The 16,306-nt window shown below is 37.1% G+C and overlaps 1 protein-coding gene across 12 annotated transcripts in view; it reads right to left on the bottom strand.

The window, feature by feature from the left end:
* Window positions 1-16,306, bottom strand: part of LOC117186837 (dynamin) — a 131,093-nt gene that overhangs the window by 93,731 nt on the left and 21,056 nt on the right. For all 12 annotated transcript variants that reach the window (XM_033388135.1, XM_033388144.1, XM_033388145.1 and 9 more), the window contains 2 exons: window positions 9,837-10,030; window positions 569-688 (listed from right to left, as the gene is read on the bottom strand). In XM_033388135.1, the coding sequence (XP_033244026.1) occupies window positions 569-688; window positions 9,837-10,030 (314 nt within the window). The remainder of the gene's footprint in view (window positions 1-568; window positions 689-9,836; window positions 10,031-16,306) is intronic.

The raw sequence follows: 16,306 nt of genomic DNA, 5'->3' as shown, positions 1-16,306 counted from the left end.
GATTTTATGGTCGGTCTCAATGGCTCTGCGTTTTCTCTTCATAAATGTTGATGCCACCGATTTTCGTGCTTTGTGGGGCCGGGGAAAAATTGCGACATACACTTGTAACAGTGTGATACCACAGGAGTCTGAATTTTGTTTGCTCTAGTTTTTATTGTCTCTGAGATCTATACGGTCATAAAGCTGTACAGATGGACGAACAGACAGGCAAACCATTATCAACTCCGGACAGAGAGACATGGCTATACTGACTTGGCTATTGATACTGATCAAGAATTTACATATATACTTTATGGGGTCGGAAACGCTTCATTTTGGGTGTTACAGAAATACAATTTCTGTAGATCTGTAGAGATCTAAGAGATCTCTATACTTTTTAAGTATACGCGTATAAAAACGGGTTCGTTAACAGTTGTTCATTTCATATTTTGAAAATTTTCTTTGCGTTACTCTAGCTCTTAATGTTTTGGATTCGAAATATTTTCATAAAAAAGTACCCAAATCTGGACACATTAGCGTTACAGTTTGTTGATACCAATTAAAATAAATATATTTTACGGATACGCACCTCGTCTCCATTTTCCTGGGTTTCCTGTTTCTCGGGATAGACACCAGCTCGCAAGAAGGAAGCCTTCCACGACTCAACATCTTCGACCGTTTCGCAAGACAGTTCCAGTTGTTTGTAGTCCTAAAAATCACAGTGTTGTGCGTAAAGAAACAAAAAAAAAAAGAAGCGTCCAAGCGCAGAGAACAAATGGATGATAGGTTTTTTGCCAAGAATATGGACAATGGAACAACAACGTATGTACATTTTACAAGAGGCTGAAGTAGATTTTTGATTAGGTTTAGTTTTGGTTAATTTTTAGTCATGTAATTTAAATCATGAGATCAGTGGACAACTAGCGGGATGTGAGATGAATTGCCGATTAGGTTGTTCTTAGGGTTTTGTAGTTTTAATATCACAAATCAAAAATGCGAAAGGAGTTTGCAAGTGCAGTTTTCCAGGCGTGGCAAGCTCCTTGGCTTTTGATTTGACCCAAATGTTGATAAAAACATAGTAATTTTTATCTTATACAAAAAAATAATATTCGAAATCTTTGACCGGCTATTTGGTCAAAAGAATCAAATTTGAATAACGATTTTGAACAGAGGAAAGAAAATAATGAACTTCTGCAGTTTTTTCCGAAATAATTTTAAGTGAGCACATCTACCCAAAAAATTTAATATTATCGAATACCAAATACTCAAATGATTTAATTACACTTTGTAACAAAATAAAAAAGAATAAACCTTATATTTGGAAATATTTGCAGTTTCGAATGACGAAAAACTTACATTTATAATCATTAGATTATGCTGTTACTATATTTGTAGTATTTTTATTATTATACTCATTTTTGTTATGTTTATTAGGATTATTTTATTTTTTATTATTATTATTTTATTTTTTATTATTATTATTTTATTTTTTATTATTATTATTATTACTCCATCAATCTATCTATTAGTAACAAACTGGGGGACTCCAATTTACTTACAACCTCTTACTTCTGCTTACCGTTGAGTTACTATATTATTATAATTCTAGCGTTTTGCTAATTGTACAAAATACCCTTGTCTCAGTTTTAAAGCTCACAGTAGACAAAAAAATTGAATTTTTTATTTCCGCTGTGAACCAAACCGACTTTTTCTGATAGGTTTAAGGCTTTAAAAATGATTCATTTCAAAGTTTTCAAAGTCCAAATTTTGAAAAACAAAAAATATATTTATATTATTTCCCAGACGGTAAACTTAAGCTATTTCATATTTATAGCTGCATTTATCAGATTTTCTGAATTGCAACGTTCAATACAACGAGGTTTTTAGATACTTAAGTTATGTGAAAAAAAAACCACATCTGAAATTTTTTTTTAAAATATACCCATTTTAATAAATATTTTAAACAGAAACCGAACCAAGAAAAATCTATCGAATAAAAGTCGTTTTGGTTCACAGCGGATATGTGGTTTTGTATTGTGTTATTTGTGTTAACGCTAACTCAATTTTGACCAGTTCGTAAAATATATAGCATGATACACAACATGAGGTTCCCCAAATGTTATTAGATTCATTTAATTTTTAATTTAATTTTATTTTTTTGTTGTCGCTTAATCAATTTCAAACAAAATTGTACACTAATTTGTTTTTATATCATAGTCATACACTTAAAAACAATTTATTTTTAAAATCAAACGTTTGTAACGCTTTTTCCTTAATTTTGACCCATCGCAAACAAAAATTAAATTAAAATAGAAAAAAAAACATTTTAAAACCAAAACTGAATTTTTTCCACTGAGACAATTTGTTTCTTGTAAACTTACATATACCAAATTAAATAAAATTCAGACTTTATTTTGTTAATTAGTAATTAATTAATATTTTGAAGTGCTAAAAATTAGCAATGGGGCAAAGAAAGATTTTGTTTTCAATAAACAAGCCTCAGGATCGGTTTAAAAATTATGCTGAGATAGCATCAGAACTGCAGCAATGTTTTGAAAATGATATTTCGGCTCGAACTATTCAACGTCAGCCAAAGGAGGTGTCTTTAATAGCAAGGCAAAAAAAACTCCTGCATGGTCGAATGAACAAAGCTCGCTTACATTTATTTAAACAAAAAATCAAATTGGGGTGAATATCACGAATCATACTCTCGGATGAGTCCAGTTTTAATCTTATTGGATCCGATGGCTTGCGCACATTTCGCCGCAGAAGAGGATAACGCTTTTCCAAAAATTGCTGCATTGCCACCGTAAAGAATTCGCCATATATAATGATATGGTGATGCATATCTACATATAAAACTGAATCGCTATGTTGAATGCAAAAAGTTAGGATGTCACGCCAAACGTCGGTGGGAAGCGTGACTGCTACCACCGCCGGGCACGGGGAGGAGCAATCCTCTCTGCGTGCCGCCAGCGGTCACACCTCGGACTGGACTGGAGCAGGACAGGTCAGTTGTAAAGTTACTGCCACAACAACAAATCACTCCATGCTGAGCCGCAAATATGACGTGTTCGAAATAGCGTGTCCTCAATAAGCAGGACGGAGGAAGATAGCCTTCTCCACTCGCCGGAACCAGGCACCAGCTCCCTGCGTAGGGAAGGGCCAAAGCGTTTCAGGGATGGGATGAAGGCTAAAGCTCAATAAAAAGCGGCCCTCAAAATCCAGAGCCGGCTTCAAGGCAAGGCAGACATCTCCCAGAAGGAGAAAGTTAAGCTAGGCGGGCTACACTACGCCCACATGGCACAGATGAGGGCGTCGAACTGCGAATTCGCCAATAAGGTGGAAGAGATGATGGCCACCAAGAGGCAGCGCTCGACTAAGAGTGCCATCGAGGACACTTCGGCCAGCAAGCGGCAACGCGGGCCCAAAAGTACAGCCCCTCCACCTAAAGCGGCCAGGAAGCCAACACCAAAGGTCAAAGCGAAGGTCATTGACGTGTCCAAACGACACTTGATCGTGGGACTCATCGACCGTAGCGATGAGAACGGGAACATGACAGCGGCACAGTGGAAGCTGGTGCAGGAAGACCCCGTGTCCGCTATTCCCACTTTTGATGGTGCTGGGTGGCTCAATGACGTCAAAATCTTGAAATGCAACGATGACCCAACGATGTGGTAGCGATGTAGGAGGGGCCAAGCTGGAGGTCGTGGTCGGGGAGCTAATCTCGTCCGTACCAAAGGCGAAGGTACTCTGCTCCATCACAATCTAAGGGGACCGGGCGCTGAAGCTCCTTTAGCTGAAAAGCACAGACGTGCCAACGGCGGACTGGGGGATCCTCAGCATTGGTAGCCCCCTACCCAACGAGGGGGGCCAATGTGTGATCCTTTTGATGAACAAGGCGGCAGAGGATCTGCTGTACCCCAGATTTGGGAAGACGGCGTGGGGCATGGGCAGTGTTTACCTGCGCCTCAAAAAGCACCGCCCCGAAGAGAAGGACGCACACCCTACAGGAAGGCGAAGTGGAGGATCTAGGTCTCGAGTCCATCTTGGAGGCCGCCCAGGGTCTTGCGCTCGAAGACTCGGAGGATGAAGAGGAGGACGGTAACCTGACGCTGGTAGTCAACCCGTCAGGTGCTACTGAGCCCATGATGCACCCATGATTACTGAGCTCGCGAATCCGGGCTCAGTGAAATCTGCGGGGGATTTAGAGAAGTACCCAAAGACCCGATCCAAGGAATTACTGGATGCCTGTGCCACGCACTGTGCAAACCCTCAAGAACAAAGAAGAGGCCCAAGCCACTCTCATGGAACCGGAATCTCTCTCTCAAAGGAACAACCTCAAGGAATTCTTTAAGATCGCCAAACAAAATACAAAATCCTTCTTAGGAGCTACAAGAGGGAAATACGTAACACACAACGAAAGAAGACTTTCTGCTTCAACATCGAGAAAGTTCCTAAAACCGTAAGACTCCGGAAACTTCTGCCAAAGCAGCCCATCATACAGAGTCAATTAAAGCTTGATGTCGAACAGTGGAGAGAGGGCAGTGAAGAAGCCCTAACAGCAATAATGGAGGCGTATTTCTCTGGATGCCCCGAGGTCACTGATGCCAAAAAGCATCAGGACCTAGCTGCCAACAACACTCCTCAGCAGATCTGTTAACAGCACTGTGCTGTAAATCTGTGCAACACTGAGCATAACAGCACTTGGAAGACGGAATATTCCCAGCCATGATGCAAGTGACCAAAGTGGTGACCCCCATGGCTTTCCGCAATATACTCAGCATGTCTAAGTACGGGCTTTATCCCTCTCCAATGGAGAACCTCGAGAGTTTTCTTCCTCCCAATGGCAGGAAAGTGCAGCCATGTGAGTCGCAAGGATTAATGACCAATAAGCCTTACCTACTTTCTGCTTCTGGAAACGCTGTTTGCTTTACACATCAGAATTGAGGTAGGGGGACTGATGTCAACAAACCAACACGCCTATACCAAAGGAAAATCAGTGGAGACGGCACTACACTGGCTAGTAGCCTCCATCGAGAGCGCCCGTCAAAATACAAATTATGCACTGGGAGCATTTGTTGATATCTCCGGACCATTCAATAACGTAGCCACAACCGCAATAACAAGTCGCATAGAAGCGAATAACATACACCCAGCAATCAACCATTGGATCAAGAACCTCCTTGTTGTAGACGGATGCAATCGGAGTGTGGCACTGCTTACATGGTAAAAGAGGCACACTTCAGGGTGGAGTCCTGTCGCCCCTCCTGTGGAATCTGGTGGTCGACGACCTCATCAAGAAATATGAAAGGAAGGCCCCAAAAATAACAGCTTATGCAGATGACATAAGCATACTTCTTACGGGTGAATGTCCATCGACCTTCAGCTCCTTAATGGAACGCACACTCAGGGAGATACGTGAGTGGGTGGAAGAGGTAGGACACAGCATCAACGCGGACAAGACAGACCTCATCCTCTTTGCCAAGAGGTAAAAGGTATCAATATGTACCCCCAGAAAATTGACCCAACTAGGCTAACCCCAAAAACAAAAGTCAAATACCTGTGCACAGTACTGGACAGCAAACTGGCATGGAAACCCAATGTAGTGGAAAAAGTGAAAAAGGACACCATTGCGCTTTACGCATTCAAGAGTTTACCTCTTTCATTATTAAAGGCTTTCAAGGTAACTTACAGACGGATGTTATTAACACCGACTTTAGTAAAGCATTCGACTCTGTAAACCATTCCCTTTTAGCGCATAAACTTGACCTTTTAGGGTTTCCGCCCAACCTCCTGAGATGGATTTCTAGCTATCTTTGTTCCAGGTCTCAAAGAGTCCTCTTCGAAAACTCCCTCTCTTTACCAGTAAAGGTTTCTTCGGGAGTACCACACGGCAGCCATCTAGGCCCCTTACTCTTCACACTCTTTATTAATGACTTGCCTTCAGTATTAACATACTCTCGAGTACTTATGTATGCGGATGATGTTAAACTCTGTGTCCAGTACAAGGACATTTCATTCCATTCTCGCTTGCAATCCGATCTCAATAACTTTCAGTCATGGTGTTGTGCAAACTTTTTACACCTTAATGCCTCGAAATGCAAAGTTATGACATTTCATCGTTCTAGCCCTATACCCTATTTGGTGGTTCTCTTGAGAGAATTACCCTGGTGGATGATCTGGGTGTTATGTTAGACCCCAAGTTAAAGTTTTCCGAACACATTTCTACCATGGTAAATAAGGCCATGGGCGTGCTTGGGTTTATAAAGAGGTGGTCAAAGGAATTTGACGACCCCTATATAACAAAGACTCTCTATACCTCGCTTGTTCGTCCGATCTTAGAATACGGCTCCTGTGTATGGTGCCCTCAGTACAAAGTACACCAGGACCGTATAGAATCAGTACAGAAAAACTTTTTACTGTTTGCTCTGCGGCGCCTTAACTGGGATGCGGGTGTAAGACTCCCATCTTACTCTAGTAGACTACTATTAGTAAACCTCCCATCCTTAGTTGACAGTAGAAAAATGCTTGGTGTGATTTTTATGCACAACTTGATCAGGGGTGACATAGACAGCCCTGATCTGTTGAGCCGCATAAACTTTACGATTCCTATTAGACTTACTAGAAATTGTATACCGTTGTTCCTTCTACTTTTTAGATCGAATCATTCCTTGCATGAACCGTTTAGGGTCTTAAGCTCGAATTATAAATCCCTCTACCATATCATATCCACCACTAATTCTCTTCCTCTTATTAAATTACTAATCCTTACACACCTTTCTAGTAATTAGTAATTGTAGTGGTATTTTTATTTTTATGTTTATTTTGAATGCATGTCTAGTTCTCTTAGAAACTTTCGTGCTAATCTTCCTCGAATATTAGTCTAACAGCTATCTTTCCTGCATGCTCGCGTAACAGCCTTCTACTGATGTCACACGGGCCACTTGACGGTGCAGTAATTACATCGCCTCTTGAAAGATGCAGTCATTGCATGTCAACATCCACAAAAAAAAAAAAAAAAAAAAAAAAAAATACTCAGCAGCACATGGGACCTGTCTCCTGCTTTAATGAACTGCATTTACATCTCGTTGGTGCGACCAATTTTCCTGTATGGAGTCTTAGTGTGGTAGCAGCTACCAAAAAGATGACGTACCATAAACTTATGGAAAAGATTCAGCGACAAGCTCTGCTCTGTATTAAACCTTACTTGGAATCGACCCCCTGGACATCCACACTCGTCTGACTGCAGGAAAGGCAGCACAGCGCCCCATCGCATCAGGACACATGTCGCCACAAGGATACGGGCATAGTTCGATTGGCAGGGACATAACATGACTACTGATTACATAACCCCCAAACTTGCCTCGACATAAAAAAAAACCTCTTCTTTGGGACCTGATGACTGGAAAAACGGAAGGGATCAAACTGAGCACCTCAACATAAACCAGACTCCAAGACGGACGGAGGAGTAGGAGATAAGGCTGTCATATAAGCTACCGGACCGATGCAGCATATTCCAGGCGGAAGTTTGCGCCATCAGGAAAGCAGCAGAGGTCGCTAAGCTTATAAAGCAAGCACACGATGCAGTCAATCTATTCGTCGACAGCAAAGCGGCAATTGATCCATGCAGGCGTCCGCGGTCATTTTCAGAAGTGTCTTGGCGAGCAGGGAGGCACTGGACATCCTAAGCACGACAAAGTCACTGTGGATCTATTGGGTTCCCAGCCACTAAGGTATCGAAGGAAATGAGGCGGCGGACGTCCTGTCTCCCTTAGAGCTCCAAAACGAGAGAAGCAGGCCAGACATGCTTTACAGACACCAGACGAAAACCATGTACAAAAAACGCACTGGAAAACTCATTCACTACCTATCGCACCTACCACGGAAGGACTGAACAATTTTTTTCCTTTATCTACTTTAATACCTATTGCTATTATTATTATTTTTTTTTTTTATTTATTCTAGAGATTTGAGGAAAATTCAAATTCCACGTTTTCTTTGGCTTGTGCCTGAAATGTACATTTTTAGTGTGTCGTATTTAAGTGTCGGGAAGTGTATCTGGGCGCCCCGGTGCTGGCATCACTGGAAGATGCCTCCAAGAGGACGCCGCAGGAACTACTGGCCTCTGCGAAAAACACCTCGATTCTCGAGGACTTTAAAATCCCACAAGCACTCATTCCCCCATCCGGATAACTAAGGGCCATATTGGCCAATGCGTGGCCCCGCTGAAAGTCGTACAGGTTAACCTAACCTAAACTGTGTCCATTATGAAATCAGTTACTGAGAGAGAAGAAGATCCCGTCTTTCAGGACGATTCTGCACCTTGTCATGGAGCGCGCCCTGTAAGTTATTCTTTGACGTTTCTTTTGATCAAATTACTAAATGAACGTTAAAAAAAGTATTATTTGGGAAAATATTTGTTTTTAATCATATAAATATGACATCAAACAATTTAGTATGTTCTTTTGATACGAATTAAATTATTGAAACAAACAAAAAAAATTAAATTAGAAGAATCGGATAAGATTTGGAGAAACCCCACGCTGGAGAAGTTAAAATTGCATAAAATATCAGAGTGCGCCTTTTTTTTGTCGCTGGGTGTTGCTGGCATAGCAACTTTGTGGATTTGTTCTTTGGATATGTTGGGTGGAGCACATATGTAAGTTATCTTCATTACTGCTAAGGTTAAAATTTCGCGTGAAATAGCGCAGCTAAATCATTATAACAAACCCTAATTGATAAATGCATTTTGGATTTTTTCAGAAGTTTTTTAAGTTCAATTACGTTGTAATTAAAAAATATTTAAATGTTATAAACCTAAACTATCAGGTCTGATTCAGAGTAAAGCATAAAAGATAAATTTTTTACATAGTGCTATCGGTGGCCAATATAAATCGGTATCTTTTGTCATAAAAATTTCACCTTTTTACTGTCAAAATAAATTATAATTTCACACCAAAATGCACTATTTGGAAATAAAAATCAGTGTTATTTTAAAAAGTGAATTTTGTTTCAGTGTTCACTGCAATTAGCTGTTATTACCCAATATTCCATAGTACACCTAATTCTATTTTTACACGGTTTTGAAATAACACGGTTTGAAAATCAAAAATTTTAAATTTTTTACACGGTTTTATTCCATTTAACACGGTTCGACATAACACAACACAAATAGATAACAACACACACAGCTCACAAGCAGCTAGAAACCAAACGAAAACAAGAAAGAGCAAAGAGGGAATATGTACATAGATATTTTTTATCGTTCGTTTTTTTGTGTACACATACATACAAGAAAATTTACTGGTCAGAGCAATTGTAGTCAGCAAAAATTTGGGGGAATTCCTTTTTTGTGGAAATGTAAGGGGATTACATTTTTGCAATAGAAATCTGTTAGTGTTTTGTGAGCTATCAATGCAATAAGACGTGTTTGGTAGACATTTTTAATATGCAAAATTTTATTTTCTAATTTTCCTAATTTTTTCTTTAATTTTAATACGCTTTAAAGATAAGGAACCAATCACTTATTTTTGCATAAAATCAATGTCTTTTTTAACACGGTTTTTTCAGGAACCAATCTACCGTGTAAAAACAGAATTAGGTGTATATAACAAATGTAACATATTCTTAAAGTTTTATTAAAAAAAAAAAAAAAAAAAACATTATAATACAATAAATGAAAAAATACAAAAACAGAAAACAAAAATAAAGAAATATCTTCCCTTATGCTTCTGGGTAAATGTGCCCCCTTAAAAAAGTTTTTTTTATTTCGATTTAGGTATTTTCTCTGTTTTTTTTTTTTCTTATTAATCATTTGGAGTTCATTTTTTTGTATACTAACAAAAATTACTAACCTTATAAACATTGCGTCCGTCTGGACTGAATAAAGCAAAGGTAACACGTCTAGACATTGACATAAAGCCCTGTTCAATATCGCGCAATTTTAAACCATCCAATGGCAACATGAATTTCTTTTCTTTTTCATCCTCATCTTTGTACCAGGAGATGCTCTCAGATGTTAACACAAACCAGTAAGGACGCGAGCCGCCTGCGAAAGAAATTAAAAGCTTAATCAATTGGTTAGGCATGAAATATAAACATACTTATACTTATAGGTATACTTATATACAATGCAAAATAAATTTCTTTCTTAAATTTCTTAATAAATTTAGTCTTATGCAGATGTTTTAAACGCACAGTATAAAACACGCGTCTTTCAATTGCGTCGAGATTTATATTTTTTAACCTTAACCTTTTTGCCTGTCTATTGTGGATAACAACTAATTTTGTCTCAAGTTGTGCAAAAATGTAACTATGTAAACAGTCAATTCACCAATGGGTATTATGATATTTTCAGCGGTTTGCAACTTTATGGGCACTATCATTTTGTATACAACGCTGTTCAATAGTTGCATTGATAACAATAGAAACGATTCCCGTTTCAAGCTTAATATTTAAGCAACTAAAGGCATATATTAAAACTAGGCGCGCCGAAACACGATGATATGAATAAATATATAAATAAAAATTTTGTTGATATTTGAATCTAAAGGAGCTTGCCAAAAACCGATAGAAAAATTAAAAAGAGGAGGATATACATAAACATTAAGCTATTCAAATAAGTAGAAATAGAAGGAATATATAAATACTCATCAAATAATCACGTCAATAATAATGCATTAGTCAATAAAAACAACTAGCAATAATGGTATTGATAATAATAATTTGACTGAAATTTTGATTAGGCTGCACACGATATATAAATATATATGCACTTACTAGAAGTTTTGATAATGGAAATTAACATTCGAATTAACAATGCTCAGAATTAATTAAATGAATTCGAATGGTACGCCGATAGAGTTTGAGGGACTTCTACGCACTACATTAAAATGAAGAGGGCCGAATTGAATAATTGAGAGTGATAGTTTGTTTCCGAATTCATTCGAATGTCCCCATATTTGACTACATTCTAGTATATTAAATCTTAATTGTTGTTGCTTTGCTGTGCGTCAAGAAAAAAGCAATAAAAACGCGGGGGAACGTTGTGGGTTGCTGCTACATTTATAACAGATACTTAGTCAGTATGGCTCCTTTCCGCCAGAGGACGCACACATTGTACTACAAAGAGTGTGTGAGAGAGACAGACAGAGAGAGAGAGAGAGAATGAGTAAGCGCATGGCTGTGTTTACGTAGCCACTGTAAATTGATTAGTTCCTTCTTGCTATAATAATAATCCGATCTGATCGGTAGTCTCAGAGATATGGTCATTCTCGTATCTTCAAAAATTTGGATGCCATAGATTTTCGTCCTTTGTGAGGCGGAAAGGGGCAAAGGGCAAGTTTGAAACAAACTTGGTGTGATATCACAAGAGTTTGGAACAAACGTAGTGTCAAACTAAGACGGACGGTCAAACAAGTCTCTCACTTGGCTCGGCATCACGCATCCTTCTGTTCGTTACACACATCCATTTTCCCCAAAAATCTAATATTCTCATTTTGAGTTTCGGGTATAAAAACCGAATAAATGACTATCGAAACATACCAAAAGTTTGATCACTTTGGTATTTTATTTTATTTTATAATTTTATAGAAAATTTAATGAATTTTATGAAAAATGCAGTTCATTTTAAAAAAGTTCATTTTAAACATAATGACAAAGGGAAAAATAAATATATACAAAACCCCCATACAACCCCATATGCCCCATACCCCTTAAAACACAATTACTTAGAAATTAAAAAAAAACTAAAAAAAAAAAACTAAAAAAATAAATCAAATATTTTTTAAGTGTGGATAAATTGAGTATATACATATGTACATCTATTTATAAAGTTGGTGTGAAGCTTAGCCATTCCCACTGAGGCTAGTTCAACGTTAGCATTAAAGTGTAAGTCGGTAGTGGAGAAATGCCATGGTAGGTTATATATCATTTTTAAAATTTTGTTTTGTGCAACTTGGATTTTACTAATATTGACATTTGCAATATCAACCCAAACCGGTGCACCATAATATATTGTGGATTGAAAAATTGACCTTAATAGATACATTTTATTTTCTAAATTGAGGCGAGAATTCCTATTTATAAATGGATACAAGATACAAATTAAAATATCAGTTTTTTTAAATTATATGTTGAATGTGGTCTGCGAAATTCAGTTTTTGTCTAATATGACCCCCAAATATCTAACATTAATTTCCCAGTTTATGTCCACCTGGATCAGATTAATACAATTTGATGGAATATAAATCATATTTCTTTTCCTTGTGAAATTGGCGAGAATTTTCCATTTATGGAAATATGCAACAAGGGCGTTGAAGGCTTCTTGAAGAGAATCTGAGAATCTGCAAGTGTCCCAGAACAAAGGATTGCAGTATCGTCCGCAAAAATTGATGCAGTGCATCCACTTAATTCAGGAAAATCTGACGTATATATATTGTATAGGATTGGGAAAGACAGGATCCTTGCGGACATCCTGCATTTATGTTGACTGCACGTGAGTGAGCATCGCATATGTGAACAACAAAAGACCTGTTACTCAGGAAGCTTTGAATTATTTGTATAATTGGAATTGGAAAATGCAAAAGGTTCATTTTGTAGACAAGCCTCTCATGCCATACAGAATCAAAGACAGCTTTAATGTCTAGTAGAACCATACCCGTAGATTTGGATCTACTGAAGTTTGACTTTACGATTCTCTTTATTCTACATAAAGCGTGCACTTTATTATGTTCACGGCGGAAACCAAATTGTTGTGGCGGGAGGACAACGTTATCTTCACTAAAGATAATTTTCTCTTGAACTTTACTTACTGAAAAGAGCAGGCTGATGGGCCTGTAAGAGGTAGGACACTCAGGAGGCTTGTTTGCTTTTAAAATTGGGATGACTTAGGAGAGTTTCCATTTCTGTGGAAAATACGCTAATCGAAGGCATATCCATTTATAATTAATGTCAGCAATTTCACTCTTTTTCGAGGCAGTACTTTTAGGCACAAATTTTCAATGTTAACAAGGCCAGGAGTTTTCTTGAACTTGAGATCTTTTAGAACAGCTGAGATATCTTGGATATCAGTCATATATGAATCGTCACTGGCTACTGGCAAAGAGTTTAATGAGGCCATACAGCTTGTGACTTCAGAGACTGTGGAGGGATCACTAAGGTTACTTGAATGGGAATGATTTAATGCGAACATTGATGCTAATAATTCGGTCTTTTGTACTGCAGTTTCGAACTGTTCTTGGTTGTGCCTTAAAATTGGTATGCTTACATTTTTCTTCTTGACAACTTTTGTTAGCTTCCAAAAGGGAGAAGAATTTTTGTCATCGAGGTTATAAAATTATTCCAATTTTCATTTCTAAGTTCGGAAATTTTTTGTTTTTAAGTTGGTTGAGCCATCTCACTACCAGATCTGCTTTATTTCTGTGTCTCAACCAATTTCGACGGTGTCGATCTCTAAGTTTAATCAAGGAAATGTGTACGGCAGGGCTTTTGGTGTTAGGCGGATTTCTTTCTTTGGGATACTTCAATCCTTTGCTGTGAGAACTACCAAGCTAAAATCGTCTATTAATTTGTCTATGTCATCTTGTGAATCAGCGAAGACGAGATCACAGTCTGGTAGTAATCGGTTTATAACTCTACCAAATAGGATCCAATTTGCATTTTTGATATCGTAGAAGAATCTTTTAATTACATCCCAACTTAAATAAAGTAAAGTTTCGACTGGGGGATGATCTGAGCCAAGGCCATAGATTAATGTTGTATCACTTAGTAACTCGCATTTGTTAGTTCCAAAGATATCTAATGTAGAGGACTTAATTCTAGAACTAATTCTAGCTGGTACATAAGAGTGTTTATCGGGAAAATGGACTACCAAGCCACGTGACATTAAGAAATCGTATAGCAGTGTTCCCCAAGTACGACTACAACCCCAAAATCTATGTCGACTTTTGAAATCACCACCTAGCACAAAGTTTCCAGGGAGTGTACTTAGTAAACGTATATCATTTGAAAAAATTTGTTTTTGTGTGTTTTCCCCCTTCTTTTAAGAACATCGAAGAGCTCGTCTTTTTTGTTTTTAACGCCTCTGGCGTTCCATGTTACAATTGAGAGATTATTTAACATTATGTAAGAAACTTGCATGCCAGAGAGGTTATCACTTCAAATTGATCTGACTTGGACTTGCAGTTTCTTAAATTTCTTATAAGTTCAAACGTTAACGTGTTTATCTCCTCTATTGAAAATAGCTTTTCATTACCATTTGGCGTATAACTATTGACTGGTCTTACCCATGTGGCGTTTGCATGTAAATTTGGTTGGTTAAGAGTATTTGGGAAAGTATTAGTATTTTCCAGCTTAGAAACATTGTTAGCATTTGGTCTTACTCTGTTGGGCTGATATTCAGTTCTTAAATTAATATAACTAATCCTGCTAGGGCAACTGGAATCGTTTGCTTTGTGTGGACCGTTGCAGTTGGCACATTTAACGGCTGTTTTTCTTGGACATTCAGTGGTTTTATGACTTCCTGCACAGATTGAACAGTATGATTTGACGGCGCAGCGGTTTGAGCCATGTCCAAACATTTGGCAATTGTAGCACTAGGTGATTTGGATCCTGTTTCTCTTTTGGTAATCCCATTTTAATCTTACATAGTTGATGACTGAATGGTTTCTTTTGAGCTCGTTGAGCGAAACGGTTTTATTAGTGAAGTAGGCCACATATAATATTAATTCAGAGTTATTTTGTCCTTTTCGCTGAACGAGCTTAACATCCAGTCATTTGAGTCCAAGTCCAATGAGATCATTTTTTAATGAAATGGGATCCACCTTATCCAAACCCGATAGCAATGCTTTATAGGGCTTATATTTTTTATAGGCAAAAGAGAAATATTAAAATTTGCCATTACAAGCGGCTTCATAGTCCTTAAAGTCCACACAGTGGAGCTTAATACCAATTAAAATCTTTTTAATGGAGTATTGAGCAATTTATTTCTTTGCAAATAGTATGTAGTTGCTCCACTGTGCATTTAAGCACTGTTATCGGAGGGACAAACTCTTTGCTTTTAGAAATGAGTTGCTCGAGCTCATCTTCATTCTTATCGCTAATCTCAATGTCTTCATGTAACTGTGATTGTGTTTGCAGAGGCGAATAATAGTTTCTGCTGTCTACTAAATGCTGCCCAGCGTCTGTTTTTGACAGACTTTCTTTTCTTTTTCACTTTGGGCGACATAACGGTGTCTCTCACCGATAATGGTCTCTTTGTGTTTGGAATTTTGATTTTGTTATGTTTTGTTTTATTTATTTATCTCTTTTTTTGACGTTGGTGCAGTGATGTGGCGATGCGAACGTACGTGTGTACAGGTAGAGCATTTACACAAGCCTGAACCACATTTTAAAATATTTTTTTTTTTCGATTTCGGATACAGTTTTGCCTCCCTGTTTTATATAAAAACCTTCATGATGTGCTAATGATTCTCGACCGGATTAGCACCAGGACCATTTTCCAGCCAGCCCAATGTCCTAGAACCACCGTTGTTGAAAATTATTTTAGATACAAAAAAAACAGCAACTGTAAGTTTTTAAGTTTTTAAATACAAATTGCAATTCAACAATTATTTCCCAATTTGTATTGAAAAGTTACAAACCAGCACTATTTTTAATTTTTATAAAAAAAAAAAAAAAAAATCTGTTATAATTGTTATAATGTTATAATAATATAATCCCATATAATTTGTTCAATAAAAATCAAAAATATCGTTTTTTTTTTTCAATAAAAATCAAAGGCAAGCACTAACTGTTGATTTTTTCAATAAAAATCAAAAGTAATACTTTTTTTATACTTAAAACAAAATTATTTTACAAAATAATTTTTGATTTAAAACAAAATTATTATAAAAAATTATTTTTGATTTAAAACAAAATAATTATAAAAAAAATTATTTTTGATTTAAAACAAAATTATTATAAAAAATAATACTCAATTTTTATTGTAAAAGTTACAAATAAAAGTTATTCCGTATTTAAAAAAATCAAAAATAAAAGCTAAATTGAATACCCTTTGAACCAAGTGGTGTATCATCAGAAATTTCAAAATGTTCTTGTGCATTGCATATCCTTGAATGACATAAAGGATAATATTTTCAAATATATTCAATTTTTTTTCTTCTACATTCTGTTGCAGTTATACTGCAGGCAGACTCCGGTTTTCATTTATTTTTGCGGATGACGTTTTTAGGTGCTCTTGTTTTTACAAATTTTGCTATCGATATGTTTCATCTTCTCATCGGTTCTTGCAAACAAAAACAGCTGACCTGGTTGTTTTAAAAAA

Source organism: Drosophila miranda, chromosome XR (assembly GCF_003369915.1).
Source record: "Drosophila miranda strain MSH22 chromosome XR, D.miranda_PacBio2.1, whole genome shotgun sequence".
Classification (NCBI taxonomy): Eukaryota; Metazoa; Arthropoda; class Insecta; order Diptera; family Drosophilidae; genus Drosophila; species Drosophila miranda.
This window is presented reverse-complemented; position numbering and strand designations above follow the sequence as displayed.